The sequence below is a fragment of the Sorex fumeus genome, unplaced genomic scaffold (genome assembly GCF_029834395.1).
Source record: "Sorex fumeus unplaced genomic scaffold, SorFum_2.1 ptg000030l, whole genome shotgun sequence".
NCBI classification, from domain to species: Eukaryota; Metazoa; Chordata; class Mammalia; order Eulipotyphla; family Soricidae; genus Sorex; species Sorex fumeus.
Window position 1 is genome coordinate 18,305,012 of NW_026606087.1, and position 22,098 is coordinate 18,327,109.

Sequence of the window (22,098 nt, forward strand, 5' to 3'; positions counted from 1 at the left end):
TCAAAGTCCATCACCTCCACCACTGGGCCACCTCTCCCTTAAATTCCTTTGGCTTAGCATCTTCATGAATGTTCTGTTATTTTCCTCTTTTGTTTTCATGTTTAGTTTTAATTTCATTTTCTGAACTAGGCAATGAGCATTTGGTAACAGAAAATAGGAACTCAAACTTGTTATTATTTCTCTAGTACGTCTGACATGCTAGGAATGACTGGTACCACACAGGCACTCGACCCCTCGAGAAAGTCCTTCTCTCCTTCTGTTCGGGCTGGTGTGCATTCTCAGGGTCAGATCCGAACTAGATGAGAGGACCAAGCTTATCATGACTATCACATCACATTGAAGTCACATAGGTGTCTATGTCTGGGTGAATGCCACCTGGGTAAACAGTTGTAGCAGAAGAGTGCAAACAAATGCGAACAGATAGCTTTAGAAAAATCAGCAAATCCATGTGGCCTTGTCAAAGGTGCTACAAAACATTCTGACCCCCTAGCTGTGATCTTCACATCTGTGAAAAAGGTTTATTCCTATTTTCCCTGACAGTCCTCATAGATTGCAGAGACAGAATTAAACACTGCTTCAGGATTCTGTGAGCCCAAGGAAGCAATGGCCAATTGGTATTGGCTTTTTGGGTCACACTCGGTGATGCTCAGGGGTTACTTCTGGCTTTGCACTCAGGGATTACTCCTGGTGCTACTCAGTGGTCCATGTAGGATGCCGGGGATTGAATGCCCTATCCTATCTATTATTTAGCACTTTGGCCCCAGTAAGATCCTGTTTCAGCTCCATTTGGTAAAAAACTGGCCTAGAACTGTGGGCATCCAAACCTCAGTTCTAGGGGCAGGACACTTGTGGGCTGCCAGAGTTCAATCCTGGTTGGCCTATGAGTCCCGGAGGCCTGTCCAGAGGGATCCCTGAACACAGAACCAGGATAAGCCCTAAAAACTGCTGGATGTGGCCCCCACACCAAAACAATACACCTCAGTTCTAGAATTTTTTTTTTTTAATTTTTGAGCCATACTCAGCAGTGCTCAGGGCTTACCCCTGACTAGGCTTTGGGGATCATATGTGGTGCTGGATATCAAATTCAGGTTGGTTGAATGCAAGAAGCGGCTAACCCCCCATACTGAATTCTAGCCGGAGGATTCCCAGCTTGAGATGGGTGTGGTTCCCGCAGAGCACAGAGGAAGGGGGCACACTTGACACTATTCAGAGGGGGAACTGAACCTGGGTTCCCGCCACTGTGCTCTGGGGAAGGGGGCACACCTGATGGTGTTCACGGCGGGGAACTGAACCAAGGCAGCAACTCAGGGCCAGCGCCTTAACCCCCATACTGTGTCTCTGGCCCTGGAGATCTGTTTGCGATACACAATCCTCAGGTTCTGTCCTGGGTGTCCTGAATCAGTAACTGTGTAGATGGTCGCAGAAACACTTTACTCCCTGGTCCTTCATGTGATTCTGACACACAATGGGGTTTGAAAAGCTGTGATTTCTGGCAGAGCTTTTCTGCCTGGTGATTTTGATCCGAAGGAACTTTGGCAGTGTGCAAAGATAGTTTTGGGTGTCACACTGGGGTAAAGGTGTTATTGGTATCTAGTGGGTACTGGTCAGGAAAGCTGCTAAGTAGCCTACAATATATAGGAAGAGTTCTGCAGCCAAATATCTGGTCCAAACGGCAGCAGGGGTGAGGAAGGGAAGAACTGCTCTGAGGTTTCTTTTTCCTCTTTGATCTGTGGGTTGTACAGTACGTTATGTGAGGGGTCCAGGAATGAGACTCAGTGGTAGTGTCTGCCTTGCACAGAGGAGGCTGTGAGTCTGACCTCTGACACTGCCCCGCATCTCCAGGTGACAGACTCCCGGTACACTGCAACAATGACAACACAGGGTAGACTAGGAAGAAAAGTGTGTTATGTAACTGATGCAATAAAATGCGGCCAATCTGCCAAAGGCTTTGCTTAAATAAGCTTCCAGTCCCTAGAACTTATTAAAAGGAGACTTTGAAACATTCTACTTCCTTATAAAGTAAGTTTCAGCTGTTTCTTTCCTGTAGTCTGGAGAATGATTGCTCAATTTTCCTTAACTCATTTCCCACCAATCAAGAAGATTTTGCCAGTCTTTCCTGAGTTTGTTTTATGAAACCCAAGAGGTAAATTGTGACTCAACTACAATCTTTTAAATAAATAGGTATATTTTTTTCTTAAGCTTTATACACCTTTTCCCTCCTCACCCCGTATCACTTGTAGCTTGAGAAAGATTGTTCTCAAAGTCCGAACTCAGACTGGGGAGACAGCTCAATGGGCCGAGTGCAAGCTCCACAGCGGGGAGGCCTGAGCTTCACCTCCAGCACTGCATGGTTCCCTGAGCACTGCAAGGTGGGGCCCAATTACTACAAATAAAACAAAAACCCAAACTTGTAGTCAGAGATTCAAGTCATTTCATGAACTGATGACCGCTAGAGAACTTGCCGTTTTTTTGGTTCAAATTCCCCAAATATGAATTGCTATTTCATGCCCCTGGGTCTTAGCACACTTTTTATTTCTTTTTCTCTGCACTGTCCTCCCACTGTTCATCGATTTGCTTGAGCGGGCCAGTAACGTCTCTATTGTGAGACTTCTTGTTATTGTGTTTGGCATATCGAATACGTCACGGGGAGCTTGCCAGGCTTTGCCGTGAGGGCTAGATACTCTCGGTACCTTGCTGGGCTCTCCGAGAGGGGCGGAGGAATCGAACCTGGGCCGACAGGGTTGGTTGCATGCAAGGCAAACACCCTACCGCTGTGCTATCGCTATTTCGCCCACATGGCAAAGCCTGGCAAGCTACCCATGACATAGTCAATATGCCAAACACAGTAACAACAAGTCTCACGATGGAGACGTTACTGGGCGCGCTTGAGCAAATTGATGAACAATAGGACAGTGCAGTGCAGTGCTTTCTCTGCACAGAAAACCCTTCATATATGTTGATCAGTTCCTTCAAAGACCTGGTAAATGTGACTTCTCTGAATCTTTCCACAACCAGCCTAGACTGTTACTCATTCCTTGCCAGGAAGTATGCAGCTCTTATTAAATTTCACTACAATTGGCTGGCAACATGAAGGTCCATGGAAACGGAAGAGCTGGGATTAAAAGTCATGTCTCTCTGACTCTGGAGTCAAATTCTTTCCCCTGCAACACATTTTTTACTGGATAATCTATGGGCTGTTAATGTATGGAACCTAAAATGGCCCTTTCAAGATTCACAGAGCATTTCTGGTTTAGATACTGACTAATCTAAGACAAGAGACAGGGAAGTGTGAGTAGGACAGACGGTGGCCTGGAAAAATCTAGGCTTGAGGATAAAGACAGTAGGATAAGGATTCATAAATTGTGAAGTGGATATGGGGGTGATTATTAATACATTTTGTAAATAAATTAAATTTCCTGTATTTGCTGGTGGATCAGTAATAGATCCCTATTAGAAAACGCCAAGGCAGATTCCTCTAAGAGGAATCTTCTACCAGACACTAACATGCATGGAAGTCCCTAGGATAAGCCCCCAAGAGCAGGAAGCTGACGGCAAAGCAACACTGCACACGGCTAGTGTCCATTCGCCCAGGAGTCCACTATGATTTCCTGTGTCTCAGTAGAGGGTCTTACCTGAGGGAAGTCAGAATGGAAGTACGGGAGGACATAGGTGAGCTGACCAGTCTGTTGTCAATTGGCAAGGCTGCCTCTCCCTGCTGCAGGGACTCATGGAACCTGCGGATGTTCTGCACATGCTCCTCGTGCCGTGATGCCTGCGTTCTTGTGACGCCACTTCTGTCACGAATAAACGGGCGGCAAAAGAAATCCCTGACAATTACGAAACTCATCATGCCAACACACAAATCAGCATTCCGAAACGGTATCATGCGTCCAGCTCTGTACTCCCACACTTCTAGCTCCATCAATTCTGACTTGGCTTCTAAACTATCTCCCAAATAACTGTGCCTTCAGTTTTACACATTTCCTCCTTAATATTTATTGCAGCCTAAGTTTAAGTCATTTGAAATGACAAGAATAGGACCTATTGACTATCTTTTCACTTTTCTGGGGGAGAACCAGACTCAGTGATGCTCAGGGCTTGCTTACTTCTAGCTCTGTACTCAGGAATTTCTCCAAGTTGTACTTGGGGGGACCAGCAGGGGTGCTGGGGATCGAACCCATGCAAGGTGCCTTACCCACTACACTTCCTCTCCAGCTCCTTTTTCATTCCCTTGCTGGTATTTAAGACACAAAGTTTTCAAATTCTAATAGAGTAGTATTTTTCTTTTATAGTGCTACAGTGTTATATTTTTGATATTCTATATAAGGAACCATTGCCTAAGCCAAAGACATGTACTTCTGTTTTCTTTGAGGAGTTTTACATAGTTTTTGTCATAGATAATGACAAAAACTCAGTGATATTTGGGGAGCCAAAGGGTGCTGGGGAACAAACCTTGGAGATACATGCTAGTATGCACTCCCCCTCTTGAGGCATCTCCCTGGTTCAAAAGGGTCTTTTTGAAGCAGGAACAGACATCTGTTAATGTTGAACCAGCAGAGGATGCTCCTGCTTGGTGCTTGTGGGGTTGCTCCTGGTGCTGTTCAGGGGACCACTGGACGGAACCCAGGCCTCCTGCATGCAAAACTCTATCCCTCTGAGCTATCTCCCCTGACTGCAACAGGGACATTTGTATGTGGACAAAACCCCAAACCACTGAACTTTAAACTTCCATTTTGTTTTTGGGCCACATGAGGCAGTGCTCAAGCACAAATTCCTAGATTTGTGCTCAAGAGGGACCCCTAGTGGTGTTTGGGGGGGGCATATCTGGACCAGGGTTCAAGGCGGGATACAAGGCAAAGTACCTTAACCCCTGTACCATGTCTCTGGCCCTAAACTTTTATACTTGTTACATAGTGGCCTTATCATTGATCTGTATACCTGTGATTTTTTATTTTGGGACCCTCCTAGTGAGTGGTCAGAGGAAATTATTCCTGGCAATATTCAAGCTGGCTAGGCTGGTATTTGGGGAGTCGAGAGGTGCTGGAGACTGAACTTGGGTCTCATACATACCAAGCATACACTCTTTGGCTCTCTATTTTTACTTTTTTGTCCTGTTTTCTTTTTTTGCTACACTCAAAAGTGATTAGAGCTGGAGGTGTTTCTGGAGGTATTGAGAGTGTGGAGTCAAGGATAGAAAGGGTATCTCACATGCCAACTCTATGGCCCTTATATTTCTATTCTTTTTGTTTTTGTTTTGGGGTCACACCTGGTGATGCTCAGGGCTTACTTCTGACTCTGCACTCTGGAATTATTCCTGGTGAGGATTGGAGGACCATCTGGGATACTGGAGATCAAACCCAGGTCAGCTACGTGGAAGGCAAGTGCCCCACCTACTGTACTATCGCTCCTGTCCCAATTCACTTCTATTCTTATCATCCTACTTTCATGTCTTGGTCATAGGCTATGATCAGAGAAACTTGTGATCTAGGATTTGACAGCTGCATAAGTTCCCTTTTTGCAGAAGGGAAAGAATATCTTTATGAGGTAAGGATGTTCAGAAAGCTACTGGCCACTGACAAAGGCCTTTGAATGACTAAGCAGTAATCAGAGTATGTTCTTTGGAAGAAAGGGTCCATTACTTAGCAACTGCTGCTGTAAGAATGCTTTGGGGGGGGCGGGGCAGGGAAGAGAGATAGCAAAGCAAGTATGGTGCTTGCCTTGCAAAGTCCTGCCAGGAGTGATCCCTAAGCATTGAACCAGGAGTAAACTCTGAGTCCAGAGTCAGAAGTAAGCTCTGAGTTCATCTGGGAGTGACCCCAAAACAAAACAAATAAAGAATACTTCCTTCTGTTCTTAGGTGGAGAGAAAGACATAGGAAAGACCAATGGACATAGGGGAATACCGAATGGCATTAGGGACACAGGAGAACAAGATTATGGGGTGGGGGTGGGGCAAGAAACAATCTTATTCTTAGACTTCGTTTTCTGCCTTCTGACAGACTATAACTCTACTATTCAAATGTATATCCAAAGATGCCTTGAAAAAAAAGGGCAGACTGGTTGCATTTTTCAAAATAACACTGCACATGGTTCAGAGAGTGGGGGTGGGGTGGGGGCCCAGATTACGTCTGTCACACTGCTGATGCCTACGAGAGACAGAGCTTAAAGGCCTCGGAGGAGAAAAGAGTTCCGAGCACCAAGGCTATTCATTTGACAGCAGTAAGAGTTCTGGTTCCTATCTTATAAAAACTTCGCTCTTCTAAGACACTTGGGTCCGTAGGGATTATGATAGATCAACAAAGCTCTTTTCTTATCTCTAGCATCTTTATCTGATGACAGAGAGAAGGGCTAAGCCAGGATATTTATATACATCCACACTTTAACTTCTTTTCTTCCATGAAGAAAATACTCACCTCCCAGTAGAGGAGAAATCAACCTCCTTTGAAGACGTGTGAGCAAATGGTTCCGGGGCCTGTCTTACAAAGCTGCTGGGGAACATGTCAGAGGCAGGGAAGGAAAAGGAACTGTATATAGGAATCTGTAAAAACAGAAGGAAAATGGTACAGCAGTCACTGCAAATCCTTTTGGAACAAAGCAATGCACAAGTAATTTTCAAAGATTTATTGTATGTGTATAAATGCGATTTATTATTTTCATTTTTTAAATTTTTTTGCTTTTTGGGTCACACCCGCGTTGCACAGGGGTTAGTCCTGGCTCTGCATTCAGGAGTTACTCCTGGTGGTGCTCAGGGGACCATGTGGGATGCTGGGAATCGAACCCGGGTTGGCTGTGTGCAAGGCAAATGCCCTATCTGCTGTGCTATCACTCCAGCCCCAACAACTTATTATTTTCAATGCTGAACACTGTACAACATATATTTTCTCATTTAAATTGCACAATAATCTTATGCGGTTGGGCTACTGTTATCCCCAATTTGTGATCACATTGTTTTTCAGTTACTTTATATTTATTTGTTCCTTAGTTTAGAGGTTCCCAAACTTATTTAGAAACAAAACAAAATCTGCCCCTAACTGCACCTGTGGTTCCTCCTATTCCTTCCCTCCCATCCCCATTTACACACTGCTTTAGTCAGTTTGTGACCTGGTTTGATATCAGCTTATGTTCTACCTATACAGAGATAATGTGATAATAGGTTCTTGTCTCAAGTCTACTAGGTTTTTTTTTTTTTTGGCTTTTTAAAAAAAAGTGCAAACAATGGTTTCAGATTTTACAGTGCAGCTAACCTTATTTTGTTTATAAAATTAAGATAGGCTGGAGAGATAGTAGTGGGGAGGCCGTCTCCTTGCATCAGCTGACCTGGGTGCCATCCCTAGAATCTCTTATGGTCTCCTGAGCTCTGCCAGGATTGATTCCTGAGTGCAGTCAGGAATGTCACTGAGCACTGCTGGGTATGACCCAAGCAATGGCCCTCCGCACACCCCCTGCTCCCCAAAAAGAGGAAAAAGAAAAAAGTTACGCTGGAGGAGGGGTGGTCTGCTGCACATATACGAGACCCTGGATTTGATACTCAATATCATATATGAAAAAAAAGGAAAGGTATAAAATTAAAATACATATAAAATTTTCAGTCTTTGAAAATGCTCAACTCAGTGATTTTTGATATACCAAACTGTTCAAAGGTCTTGAAAAGAAAAAAAAAACAAGTCCTATAATCATTAGAAGACTTATATAAAGTGTTCTGTAAGCCGGCAAGTACCAAACATGAGTAAATGATCTTCACACAGAGCTTCTGCACAGCAGAACGTTTTCTGGCTCAGGTGTAAATCAGGATGCATACCCGTGATCCGGGGGTCTCCACCCCACGTCTTGCTTGTCTTTCTTCTTTGAAGTGCATCAAGTTCTCCAAGGGGGACACAGCAACTTTAATCTGCCCTTGGCAGTCTCCACTGAAGTCTGTGATGTTGTACCAGCCACAGACAAACTGAAAGCCCGAGAGAAGTGGGGAGAGGTCCACGGAGGCAAAGCCAATCACCCTCTCTTCGTCTGTGGGGGGAAAAGAGAAAAGAGCTGGGCGGTGTGGTAGGGCAAGTCCTGCCCCAGAGATCAGATGCGTCTGCACAGAGAGAAGCTCACTGAGAGGATTGGAGGTCGAGCAGTTCCAGAATTGAGAGAGAAAATACAATGAGAATGAGAGTAAACTGCAGCCAGCTTTCACTGTGTGGATCTCTTTTCTGTACGGCAGGGAAAAGCTGGCAGGGCCAACACCAGGGTTAACACCTCCTGACACAGGCAACTGCCAAACACCAATGGTTTTCCTCGGCACAGTGTGTTCAAAAGAGATCTGACTACTACCATCACCCTCGCAATGCAAGGAATTTGCATTTTCCCATTTTTATTTGTCTGTATTTTCCGATTTTCCTGTACCATACACATATATTTACTGATCACCTACAAAGCCCAAATGGGGTGCAAAGTAAGCTTGGGTGCTCCTCTTGGCTGTCAGGCGGGGGCTGCCTTTACAACTGAGGTGGTCTCATTTTAGTTGGGCAAGTGTTTATGTAATGACCCTTGTTCTCAGACTCACTTGTCCACTCATTTGATATGAAATTAGCTGGGGACAATAATCAAGACACGTTCCAACTTCGTACAGGCTCCATCCTTTACACAAAAACACCGAAAGTTGAATCCACCGAACATGAACCCCACTGTCAGTTGCCAGCTTCTAAATAAAGGGGTGTACATGCTGGAAAGGAACTTCCCTCAGTGTCTGGAGCTCAATGCTGGTGACAGTGGACATGTCACTCTCTGTCTGAAAGCTTGCACGGCTGGCTCTTCTTTTCTCTGGGACCCACCTGAATGAAAGCTGGAAGCAAGTATTGCTCCTATTTTTATGTTCCCTTGAACTCCTCACACCTGGCAACACATCTTCCCACCTGATTTTATACCTGAACGCACCTGTGACCTGCCAGGTGTGTGAGGTGAAGCAGCAGTGTGCCAGGAGAGCCAATCTGAGTTGGAAACACGACACTCTTAACTTCCTCTGCCTCAAGATTCATGGGTCCAGTGACAAGTACTGAACCAGAGTAAAGAGGCCCTTCAGTCTGAACAGGCTTTGATTCTAGAACTGCTCGGAGTTCCTCCGAGTGGGCCATGGGGTGGCTATTAAGAAACACTTTGAGGGGCTTGCCTAATGTCAGGGAACTACACCCAAACATGCTCGAGGAGAAATATAGCAAAACAACATTAAGAAAAGCAAAGGTCTTCCGGAACCAAATTTAATATCTAGTTTAGAAGTATGACCCACCATCTCCACCTACAGCTTTTGTTCTGGAATTTTTATCTGACTCTTTTACAAGAGCTATGGTTCCCTGCTGTCTCCAACTACTGCACATTCTGCTCCCTCACTTCTCAGCTGAGGTATACTCCAGGAAGCCCTCCTCTGACACCTGGGTTAGATGGCCCCTAGTAGAGCGCCCTCTATTGGCCTGATTACACAGTGCTGTATTGGTGTGTGTACCCACAAGATGGTCAAGTCTCATGAAGATAGAGTCCTTTAGTTTACTCTCTGTAGCACTGGGCACGGAATCTCGCACAGGAATTTTTAAATATTTATTGTGCTCACTTCGGCAGCACATATACTAAATATTTATTTTATTTTATTGTTTTGGTGATGCAAGATAGTTTTTCTTTAAAAAAAAAAAAACAAACCTTTTCTGGCCATACCTGGTGATGTTCTGGGGTTACTCCTGGCTCTGCACTGAGGAATTAGTTCCTGTGGTGCTCAGGAGAGCTGGTGCTTGAACCAGGGTTAGCCATGTGCAAGGCAAGAAGCCTACTTGCTTAAATTATCCTTTCAGCCCCAAGAAAAATTTTTATTGAAACTTATTAGAAAGACGCAAAGGGAGAGAAAAAGAGAAGTATGTGTTCAAAAGAAAACACAGGCTTCTCTGGAGTGGAAATAGGCCAGCAAAGAGACAAAAAGCAAGAGAGATACAAGGGTGAACGAGGGCACAAAGAACAAGCTTCAGATATTTATTGAATACAACTTGTTACGGCTTGAGTCCCTTTGTAATTTAGATATGCTGCATCTGTGAGTTAAGAGAGGATCCATATAGATGGAAATACAGAGCTAGATGAGCAAAACTTGGTCCAGACATTTTCCTCATCTCCACTTACAATAAAAACACGCAGGACTCCCTAGGGTAGCATTTCTCAACAACGATGCCATATGGCCCCATGCAGGCCACAAGGTGAGCCTAAGGTGAAAATCACATAAATGGTGGCCATGGCAGAGGGTTACAGGAAGGAAACGAGGTCAGAAAGGGCTACAGTTGGAAAAAGGCTGGGAAACACTTTCCCAGAGGTCCTGGAAAGTGCGGAACATCTTAAAATTATTTTCTGTTTCAATAGCTCTAGCTGAGTATGACACAAGGTATGCAGGATACCAACAATACTCCAATTATGTGACAAATATTTTTTATATATTACCTCTCATTCCAAAATCCCTGAGGGTATATCCCATTATCCTAATTTTTAGAATGTTTTGGTTTTTGGGCTACACCTGGCAATTTTCAGGTGTTACTCCTGGCTCAGCACTCAGGCATCACTCCTGGTGGTGCTCAGGGGACAAATAAAAGGTTCCTGGGGAAGAAACCTGGGTTAGCTTTGTGCAAGGCAAGTGCCCTTCCCGCTGTACTATCTCTCCAGTCCCTCCATTACTTTAATTTCATAAGAAACAAAGGTGCCCTGGCTTGTAAGTGCATCACCTCAAGCATAGCTTGCAATAGCTAAGCCAAAATTTGAATCCAGATTTGTCTGAGACCAAAGCGTACTCGATTTTTCCTGTAAAAGTAATTGCTGAATGGAAGCAAACTCTGGCCTGCTTGATAATCTCTTAGAGAGAATAGAAAGCAAGAGAGAACATCGAAGCACAGTTAAAAGCAGCTGGAAGCCCTTGTATTGACTGTGGGAGTTATCAGTGCCTGTTGCATTTGAGATTGGACAGGAATGAGGGGGGCAGCAAGTGAACCCTGGGCATGAGATGATCATCAAGGCCAGAGTCACAGGCTTGCTGGCAAACAGAAAGCACAGCAGGTCAGACTGTAAGTCATGTCCTTTATTCACGATCCTTATTAGGCTTTTGCATTAGCTCTGAAACTCACCACTGGAGAATGAAAATTGTTGTAGGTGATTCCAAACAACGGAAGGGTTGGAAACCAGTCTGTGCCAGGAATTTTAAAGGACGCAGATTACAGGGATTTATTTAGTAAGGTTACATTTTCAAAGTGTAGGAGCTGCCAGAGTCAGATGGCCTCCTCACTTTTGAGTTACTCAATCTTATCAGTATGGTAAAGCATAAAAGGCAAAGGTTGTAATAACCAATCTGAATTGGATTCGAATATTCACTTCATCGCTAAATTTTCTTGGGCCTTAGTACATCTATAAAATCAAACTAACATCATCTTTAACTCAGATTAGAGCACACTGCCATTCACTAATAAAATCAACAAAATCTGAGATGGTGTTTAATAAGTACCAGGCTCTTGAAGTGTGGTGTACTGGTTAGAGCCAAAAGAACTGGGGATGAAGAAGCAGGAGACGGATGGACAAAACCCACTTGTGCCATGACAGTTTACAATTGCCACGACAAGCCGAGAAAATGACCAAGTATGGTCAGAATCTGATGGTACCTTGAGTCCTTAAAACCTTCACCCCAGAGCCCTCCTCCATTCCTGAAAAATCATGAATATTCCACCCCTAAGTGATCTGCCTTTTTCTTTATCTATATAAACTAGACATTTGGGTAGAGATGGTGCTACTCTTTCTGAAATATGCCAGCATGCTTATTCTTAGAGCATGTACTACTGCTTTTAATATCTCTTCCCTCCCCTTCTCTCCTCTACTTTAGCCACCTCTTCCCTTCTCCTTCCCTCCCCTCCTCTCCCCTTCCCTTCCCTTTCCTTTCTTGTGTGGGTTCAAGAAACATGGTACCCAGATCGGGATGTAAAGTTTGGTCCTGAATGGGCACTTACTTTCCTGTATTAAGACTACATAGTAAGGGGTAGAAATGGAACCTGATTCCCAAGAATGTGGCTGCAGAGTCTGTGCTCTATTATACCTCTTAATAAATGGTAGTACAACAAAACTAGGCTACAGACTAGGAGGTCAGCATCTCTTTTCTTGGGAGGTTCTTAAAAACAAGAAAGGACAAGCTTGTTTGCTTGTTGGCTTTTTCAAGCCCATGGTCTCTCTTGAACATGGTTCTCTCTCCTTCTCTCCCCTCACATCTTTCTAAATTTCTTTTAACAACTATGGTGCTTCACATACAGACCCCCCTCCCCACACACACCCCACATATAAAACCCAAGGAAAGACAAATTATGAGAGCCATTTTTTTATGCAAGGACTGAAAAAGCTAGGGTTTTGGTTAATAAGCCAGCATTCACAGAAGGCAAAACATCGTAATACAAATATAAAATAAAATCACATGTATAGGGCCAGCTGTTATTTATAAGTGTCTATACAACTGGAATGATTCGAATGTATAAATGCATTTGGATTCCTGTACCTAATTCAAACAAAATAGTATGATTTTGTTTCATGTTTTGGGCCACACGGGCAATGCTCAGAGGTTATTCCTGGCTCTACACTCAAGAATTACTCCAGGCAGTGCTCAGGGGACCATGTGGGATGTCAAGGATTGAACCCAGGTTGGCTGTGTGCAATGCAAACACCCTACCCATTATACTATCACTCTGGCCCCTAAAATAATATGATTTCTGTAATTATAATACATAGGAGAATGACTGAGATTTCCTTTAACACTTCAGCACATAAAAAAACATTTCCAGCACCAAAAGTGCCAAGATTTTACTTGATTAAACAAAGAAATTTGTTTACAGGATATGAGTTTACTTATAACCAGGTAGATATTTACAGAACAGAGTGCATACCTCCTTTATGCCAAACTTTGAAGACCAGTGTTTGTTTTGGATCCAGAAGAAGCTCTTTCGATAGCCTATTAAGAAAAACATCCACCATAAATGAACAGAATATGAAAGTTTTGTAGAATGATACTTAAGACTTGGAGAATATTTTGTAGCTGGTGAAGCCCTTTCCTATCAGTTCCCTTTTAATTAGGATGTATTTTAATCTTCACAGTTTAAATGAGGGATGGAAGCTCAGAGATGAAGGAACTAGCAAAGAACCTGAAGCAGGCAAACAAGAACTCTCCCCTGATGCAGTGTCCTGCACCTTGCCTTCAAATACTTGATCAAGACAAGGGAGGGAACACGTAAAGTGCTCAGCATGCAATAAACAGAGCAGATAAGATTTCTTCCTAAGGTACTGGGGTGGGGATGAACAGACAGGAGGAGGAGGGAGTAGAAGACATTGGCGGGAGCTGGATATGCTGCCAAGTGCTTTGTGTATCTGTAATCTGCACAGAAACCCAGACAGGGGCATTATTCTATTCTACAGATGATGAAGCGGGGCTCTGAGATGCGAAGTGATTTGCTCAAGGTCACATAAAAGTACGTGGCAAGGTTGGAAGCTGAATTTTAGTTTGACTGACTTCAAAGTCACACCATGTAGAGGAAATGTACCAAGATAATAAGTGCCCAACTCTCATACTAGATTCAGAAGCTAATTTGGAATTCCCTGAGCACCGCTAATGCATTTTGTATGATGTGCACGGTACAGCTTTAAATGACAAAGATTTTTAAGTGCTGGCAATGAAGACAGAACCGCAGAAGACCAAGAAATTTAGCTGCCTTCCCCAGACATGACTGGGGAACTGAACAGCCTGTTCCTCATGACCCCTGGGAGGCTCAATGCTCAGATGTGTACCGTGCAACTCTCTTGTTATCAGCGGAGCCCCTGAGCACTGTCTTCGAGTCATTGTTTTCTTAGCTTTAAATGGGATAATATCTACCTGCCGTTATTCATTTTTCTTGTAATCTTGCCCCTGCTATCAACAAACTATATAACCTTTGAGACCCAAAGTCTCAATAGGCAAAGAGAAGAGATGAAGTTAGGAGACTGTTACTACTGCTTCATCAAGTTTTGAGGGTCTGAAAGAACAAATCATTTCCACTTAGAAGCTCAACCCTCTCGTCTTCTGCCTTTTGAGACATTTGATATTAGATTGAGGACTTTGGCTTCTATGGTGAGAATTTCTCGAATTTTCAGTGGTTTACCATACACAGTGCTGAATTGTCTCTCAAATTTCAAAGCAACAAACATGTGAGGAAGTGTTCAAGCTCAATTAGGAATGGAAAGGGTATCACACAGAGCATGTGGCTACTGTTGGTGGACGAGAATAAAACTTCATAAAAGGTGATACAGAGTAAAGAAAATAGCAATAATAAGTAGTGACTGAATTGACAATTAAAAAAAATTGACCTGTTTGTTCTGGGACCGTGTGCAGGGCTTAGTTTTGGCAGGGCTCAGGAGACCATGGAGTATGCCAGGGATAGAACCTGGGTCGATCGTGTGCAAGGCACCTTACCAGCTCTACTCTCAATCCGGCCCCAAAACTTAGTTTTAATGATGACATACGTTAACAGAAACAAGCACCGCAGTGAGCTGCTATTCCAAGCCCCTAACTCCAAACAGCATGGCAACAAGATTGGCAGGGCACCCTTATACTTATACCTGTGATGCTCAGGGGTTACTCCTGGCTCTGCAATGAGGAATCATTCGTGGTGGGCTTGGGGGACCATACGGGATGCCAGGGATTGAACCTGGATTCGCTGCATGAAGGTAAACACCCTCCGGGCTCTGGCCTCCCAACACCCCATCTTCCCAGACCCCCTTTTCTGAGTCCTCCCAAAGAGAGCTAATATTTGTGGTGCACCTACTATGTCTGAGGTAGTTTTCCTAAGAGTCACTTAACTTGGACCTCGTGATAACCCTGTGACATTATTCCCACCATACAGATGAGGAACCTGAGACTCAGAGATGTTATTTAATTTGCCTTACACAGTTATCGAATAGAAAAGAAAGGAGTTCAAATTTTTCTAGTATCAAAGCCCAGGCTTTTTCCGTTACAATCTTTCCCAAGGATGCTATAACCCACAGTCTTGCGTGAGATTCTTTCTGCTGTCTTCATTTAGGTAACCTTACATTTTTGATATTTAGTTGAGGTGTTTAAGAACATTCTCCCTGAACATCTAGATGGTTCTAAATAAGCTTTCTGAGCTCCACCAGCATCATTTTCACTTATATTAATGTACCCTTACAGTTTTTTAAAAATTTTGTTTTCTCTCTCTCTCTCTTTTTTTTTTTTTGGCTTTTTGGGTCCCAGCCTGCAATGCTCCCGGGTTACTTCTGGCTCTGCATCCAGGAATTACTCCTAGTGGTGCATGGAGGACCATATGGGATGCCAGGGATCAAAGTAACATTGGCCACGTGTGCAAGGTGAACACCTTACCAGCTGTACTGTCATTCTAACTCTGCACCTGTCACATTTTATTGCACTTTTTCATTTATATTTTCCGCAGAATGAGCATGAAGTCCTCAATACCTACAGCATGTTAAGTCTTCAACTTGAGTGCTTAGAACAGAGCCGAGCACAAAGAACATCTTCACTGCGTAAGTTTTCCGTTGGACTGAGTTAAAAGACCAAAGCAAGACCTTTAAACCACTGCTTAATGTGAATTTATAAGCACTAGGATTACATAGCTGCATGTTAGGAAAAGTTATTTTTCAGGTCTGCTCAAAATGGTTGTGTCAACGGCTACATGCAAAAAAATAGGCTCAGAACTCTGCCTAACACCATGTACAAAAGTAAGATCAAAATGGATTAAAGACCTCAACATCAGACCAGAAACCATAAGGTACATTGAAGATAAAGTTGGCAAAACCCTCCATGACATTGAAGCTAATGGTATCTTCAAAGATGCCATGCCACTGGCCGAACAAGTGAAAACAGAGATAGATAAATGGGACTATCTTAAACTAAGAAGCTTCTGCACCTCCAAAGAAACAGTGACCAAAATACAAAGACAGTCTACAGAATGGGAAGGGATATTCACCGAATACACATCTGACAAGGGGTTGATATCCAGGATATACAAAATACTGGTTAAACTCCACAAGAAGAAAACAGCCAACCCCATCCAAAAATGGGGCAATGAAATGAACAGAAACTTTCTCAAAGAAGAAATCCGAATGGCAAAAAAGCACATGAGAAAATGCTCTACATCATTAATCATCAGGGAGATGCAGATCAAAACCACAATGAGATACCATCTCACACCTCAGAGACTGGCCCACATTCAAAAGAACAAAAGCAACCGATGCTGGCGTGGATGTGGCGAGAAAGGGACACTCCTTCACTGTTGGTGGGAATGTCGACTGGTTCAGCCCTTCTGGAAAACAGTATGGACGATTCTCAAAAAATTAGAAATTGAGCTCCCATTTGACCCAGCAATACCACTCCTGGGAATATATCCCAGAGAGGCAAAAATGTATAGTCGAAGTGACATCTGCACTTGTTTGTTCATTGCAGCACTCTTTACAATAGCCAGAAACTGGAAGAAACCTGAATGCCTAAGAACAGATGACTGGTTAAAGAAACTTTGGTACATCTACACAATGGAGTACTATGTAGCTCTTAGAAAAGATGAAGTCATGAAATTTACATACAAGTGGTACAATATGGAAAGTATCATGCTAAGCGAAATGAGTCAGAAAGAGAGGGATAGACATAGAAAGATTGCATTCATCTGGGGGATATAAAGTAACAAAGTATGAGATTAATACCCAAGAATAGCTGAGATCAGCACCAGGAGGATACTCCATAACTTAGAGGCCAGCCGGGTATCCTAGAGGAAAGGGCAGTTCAGATTGAGAAGGGAGCACCAAATAAAGGATGTTTGGAGGATCCTCCCAGGAGGGGAGATGCATGTCGAAAGTAGACTATGGACTGAACATGTTTGCCACTCAATGCCTCTTTTGCAGACCACAACACACAAAAGGAGAGAGAGAACACAGGGGATTGCCCTGCCACAGAGACAGGGGGGATGGGGGAATGGGGGTGGGAGGGATATTATCCCTGGTGGTGGAAAATGGGCACTGGTGGAGGGATGGGTATCTGATCATTGTATAATTGAAACCAAAGCACAAAAAATTGTAAATCTACAACTTTAAAAAAAATAAAATAAAATAAAGGGAAAAAAAAAATAAAAAAATTAAAAAAAAAATGGTTGTGTCAGTTACATTTCTTGTTTTGAGTTTGCCTCTTGAAATAAATGAGAGATTCTGGAAGGCAGATAGAAAAATCATAAAATACAAACCTCGACTGCTGTTGAAAATTCCAAATGGGAGAATCAGTGTTTTCAATCACGTGGGTGTAGACAGGTGATGGCTCCTCAGCTGTCACAAAGGACACACAGCAACTGGGCACTGATACTTTTCGCTTGGTCAAGGGGCTCCCTGAAACAGAACAGAGAGGAGTGACTTTAGGATACCCCCAAATGATATTCTGGCAGCATCCCATGATGCATATATAAGCAGATTTATTACTAGTTTCCTTTGGGTCTCTGACCCTACCTTTGGGTCTTTGCTTAAGCTATTTCCTGTATCAAAAATTATTCCAGTGTCAGGGTTGGAGCCATAGCACAGTGGGTACAGTGTTTGCCTTGCATGAGGCTGACCCGGGTTCGATTCCCAGCATCTCATATGGTCCCCCAAGCACCGCCAGGAGTAATTTCTGAGTGCAGAGCCAGGAGTAACCCCTATGCATCGCCGGGTGTGACCCCCCCAAAAAATTATTCCAGTGTCTTTTCTTCCAAAGCTCAATTCATAAATACCCCTCAGTGAGAAATGACTCTCCCATCTCCTCGTATGTTATGGAAGGATGGGCAGGTTGACAGGCAAAAGACAATTACAGAGTCCAGGACTTAAAGAGAATCAGATGATCAATCATCAGCTCTGTTGTATACTCCATGGGACCTGAAGCAAGAACTTCCTAGATTACAGATTCCCTCAATAGGGCATATAATACCGGCACCTCTTAAAACACAGATTAAAACAACAGTAGTACCTCATGGTGTTTCACTAATAAAAATTAAAAAAAAAAATAAAACAACAGTAGGCAACGTATGTCAATTAACAATTAAACTTTCAGGAAGTCACATGTAAAATGAAGATGAATGCCATACTAGATAACAAACTGAGCGGTCTACCAAGACACACAAGTACATGTGACTGTTAAACAAAAATTAAGGAGCATAAACATTTAGTCCTGAGTCAGAGAGATAGTACAGCTGCTAAGGTACTTGTATTGCATATGGCTGGCCCTGGTTCAATCCCTGGTACCACAGATGGTCTCCTGAGTATCACGAAGAGTGCAATCTGAGTACAAAGCCAGGAGCAGACCCTGAGCACAACCAGGTCTGATCCAAAACCTTTAGGCGTGGCCCATTCTCTCTCAACTTTCCAGAAGAGAAAATTTAGTTTCTTAGTTGTAGCTGTATCGTCCAACAGCATAGGGAGCCTGGCACGAAGAACCAATTATACTGCTGTCTATGACTGATGGTCAATAGACATGTTTATTCAGGGCAAGCAAAAGGAATGCAGTGCATGCAGGACAAGGCAAAAGGGAAGAGCAATGAAAAGGAGAATTAATGGTTACGTGGGCTATGTGCAGTTTTTTTGGGGGGGGGCTCTCTAAGCTCTTTAAACAAAGCTTATATTTCAAAGGCAACCCACATCCTCAAGCCTGGTGAATGGTAAATTATTAATCGATTATTAATCTATACTATTCTCTGGGAAACATTAGCTCCCCTGGTCTCAGTCCTTTGTGAGAGCTTGGACTCAGTATCCGAAGCGTTTGCCTCTAGGGTTCCCTGGAGCTTTCTCACAGGTTACCCCTCCCGGACGGCTTGGGGGCTGCGCTAGCAGGGACTCCAGCAGTGCTAACCGATTCCAAGAGGTCAATGGTCATATGTGACTCGATCACTTGATATCCCGTTACTCATCGATTTGCTTGAGCAGGCACCAGTAATGTCTCCATTCGTCCCTGTTGCATGGTAGTGTAGCCCAACGGCATCTGCTCGTTCTAGGAACATGAAGAGCCTCAAATCGATTGTTCAGGGTCTTTTGACGTCCACCTGACCATCTCATAGGTGGGCGGCCACGTGATCTTGGTTAACATGTGGATATGGTCGACTGTGCTGTGACTAGTGGTTGTTATACTGCACAGTATACAGGACATTTTCATAAGAGTACAAAGGGTTTTTGGACAGTGCTGAATGATAGTTTATATGTAATATAGACTAGTACTGCATTCTCTAAGATGCCATTCAGGTTTAAAATACTGTAACAGGATTTTTTTTTTTTGGCCTTTTTGGGTCACACCCGGTGATGCTGAGGGGTTACTCCTGGATCTGCTCTCAGGAATTACCCCTGGCGATGCTCGGGGACCATAGGGGATGCTGGGAACCGAACTCGGGTCAGCTGTGTGCAAGGCAAACGCCCTACTTGCTGTGCTAACACTCCAGCCCCTTGTAAGTAATAGGATTATAGGTGAAGGAAACAGAGAAGAAACTAGTATGTTTCAGGAATGATTTATATGATCTTTTGAGTAACGGTTCCCAAACTCTTTTCATCTACAACCACCTATACAGAAGGAAAAAAAAATCTATCTCCTCCTTGTTTTTCCTCTTTTTTTTCTGGCTTGGGCATTCTCAGTGGTGCTCAGGGTTTACTCCTGTCTCAGTGCTCAGGGCTCACTCCTGGGAGGCTCAGGGGACCACACGCAGTGCAAGGGATCGAACAGGAGCTGGGAGAGTGCGAGGCAAGTGCCTTAACACCAGAACTATCTATTATCCTGAAATCTACCTTCTTTAAGGGAACAAAGAGAAATCAAGCACACCCAATCTGCGCTGAAGCCATTTTGCCCCCCCCCCCCCCCCCCAGCTGTTCAGAATCCCTTCTGGGAGTTGTGGGGTGGGGGCGCAGTATCCCATACTTTGGGCAATACCAATAAACAGAACAAATTCAAAATGTAGATTCTAAATATTTGCTTTTTTTTTTTTAAACAAATAGATTTTATTTGGAGGATTTTTAGGTGCGGAGGAAGAGAGAGAGAGGGTGAGAGAGAGACTCAGAGAGAGAGAGAGAGACTCAGAGAGAGAGAGAGAGAGAGAGAAAGAAACGCGAAAGCATGAAAGTACACATCTCAAGAGGGGAGATGCGGGCGACACATGCGCTTGGGCACCACATGTGCTCAGCCACATGGGCGTAGGCACACATGGGCTCAGGCAGCATATGAGCCAAATATTTGCTTTCTACCTATGTAGTGCCAGGTTTCTCCAGGCCCATACAGCCACTTCTCCTGGTAAGTAAAGATGATCTCTCCCTGAGCCTCTGTGTTACTCAGCATCTATAGCAGTGTATAATAATCTGTGTCTTTGTTGCCATCACTAAGCTGTGAGTTCCTTGAGCGCAGAGCAGGTAAAGGCTCTTTATTAAACATCTGGAAATTCTCCTGTGGCTACCAGAGGCGGTGAAGACAGTTTAGCAGAGGCTTCCTAGGTACACTGCAGATGTACTGTGACATCCGGGTCCTTTAATTTGGCTCTCTGGGCAGCAGTTTCCTCTGAAGCATCTATTCCCAAGTCACTTCTGGACAAAGTTCTAGGACTCTCTGGGTTTCATGTGTGGTACCTCATGGTTCCTGAGCACCGGGGGCAGTAGCCCCTGAGCACTGACAACTGTGAAGTTTCTCCGCCCATTCCAAGTATGTTCTGGTACTGCTCAGACCTCTCTCTCATATCGCTCTTCCTCCCAACCATGCAGGTGGAGGTTAGTTATTTTTGAAGTTATTTGCTAAAGTCCTTGACACCAAACTATTATTATGACACTGGAAGAAAACTGTTCCTCTCTCAGTGCGGAACAGAAACACTCCAGCCAAACAGGCAGGTGACAAAGAAATCTGCTTGGGTGAGCAGGTCTATCAGGTTTCTCTGGCTGGGGCGGGTGGATGGAAAGTCTGTTGGGCCTGCTTACACTTCTGAAAAAGGTCAAGTTCAGAAACACTTTGGGAGGCAGGTGGGAAGAAAGCCACCAGACCTCCCATGCGGTTGGGACACATGCTGAGAGCACTTAAAAAAATGAGAGGTGAATTAGCTTTAAGGTTTTATTGTGTTTTCACTGAATTTCCTGTTTTACATATGTATCAACAGCAGTTTTACGATCAAGTATAATTGTTTTAAGAAGATTAAAATAACAACCCCTTGGGGCTGGAGAGTCTAGGAGAGCAGGTAAGGCACTTGCCTTACACCCAGTCAATCTGAGTTTGATCCCAGCACTCCATCCTGAGCACTGCTAGGAGCTGACACCTGAGTGCAGAGCCAAGAGTTAAGTCCTGAGCACTGCCAAGGGTGGTTCTAAAAACTAAAAAAGCAAAATAAACAAAAATAACAACCTCTTGGGTGGGGGAGATAGCTCAAAGGGATGTAGTTCATGCTTTGTATGGAGGAACCCCAAATTCGATCTCTAGCATTACATGGGCCCCCAGGCACAACTGGAGGTATGTCTCCGAAACAAAAACAAAACAGAACCAATGGAAACAACCTCTTATATTTGGACAACACTTTATAACATACAAGCTGTTTTCTTACACTTGAACTTGTGCAGATACCATCCCAAGACAAGATAGGCCTGCTTGGGCCTGCTTACACTACAGGGGTTCTCTATTTCATACGTAATGAAAACGAGGAAGAGAGAGGTAAAGTGAGATGCTCACCAGATGTTTGGTGTCTGATGTTCTAACACTGTGATTATCCTGGACTCCTTAAGTGTCCACAATTTTCTGGGCTTTCTTCTTCATTATAATCATTTGAGTTAATTGTCATACTAAGAGTTTCCCTTCAATAAATGCCCAATTTCATAATTATTAAAAATTTAGTCCAGTTACATTAAGCTAAATTCCCTGCCTCTCTATGTCAGAGGCACAGATGAGTCAGATTTTCTGGCTCCTGATCTGGGGAGATGAACACAGTCAGATAATTATAACACTGTAAGAAGAAAGAATACACCAAAAGCACAGAGGACTCTGGGAATGGAAAAGGGAGCGACTAATCCCTGCCAGGATAGGTTAAAGATGCCAATGCCTCAAGATCCACAA

General features: G+C 43.7%; 1 protein-coding gene across 1 annotated transcript in view; it reads right to left on the reverse strand.

The window, feature by feature from the left end:
* Nucleotides 1-22,098, reverse strand: part of C2CD3 (C2 domain containing 3 centriole elongation regulator) — a 133,754-nt gene that overhangs the window by 27,296 nt on the left and 84,360 nt on the right. Inside the window, exons 25-29 of the mRNA XM_056115984.1 lie at nt 17,261-17,399; nt 12,914-12,978; nt 7,798-8,003; nt 6,413-6,537; nt 3,633-3,794 (exon numbers count right to left, since the gene is read on the reverse strand). Of these exons, the coding sequence (XP_055971959.1) occupies nt 3,633-3,794; nt 6,413-6,537; nt 7,798-8,003; nt 12,914-12,978; nt 17,261-17,399 (697 nt within the window). The remainder of the gene's footprint in view (nt 1-3,632; nt 3,795-6,412; nt 6,538-7,797; nt 8,004-12,913; nt 12,979-17,260; nt 17,400-22,098) is intronic.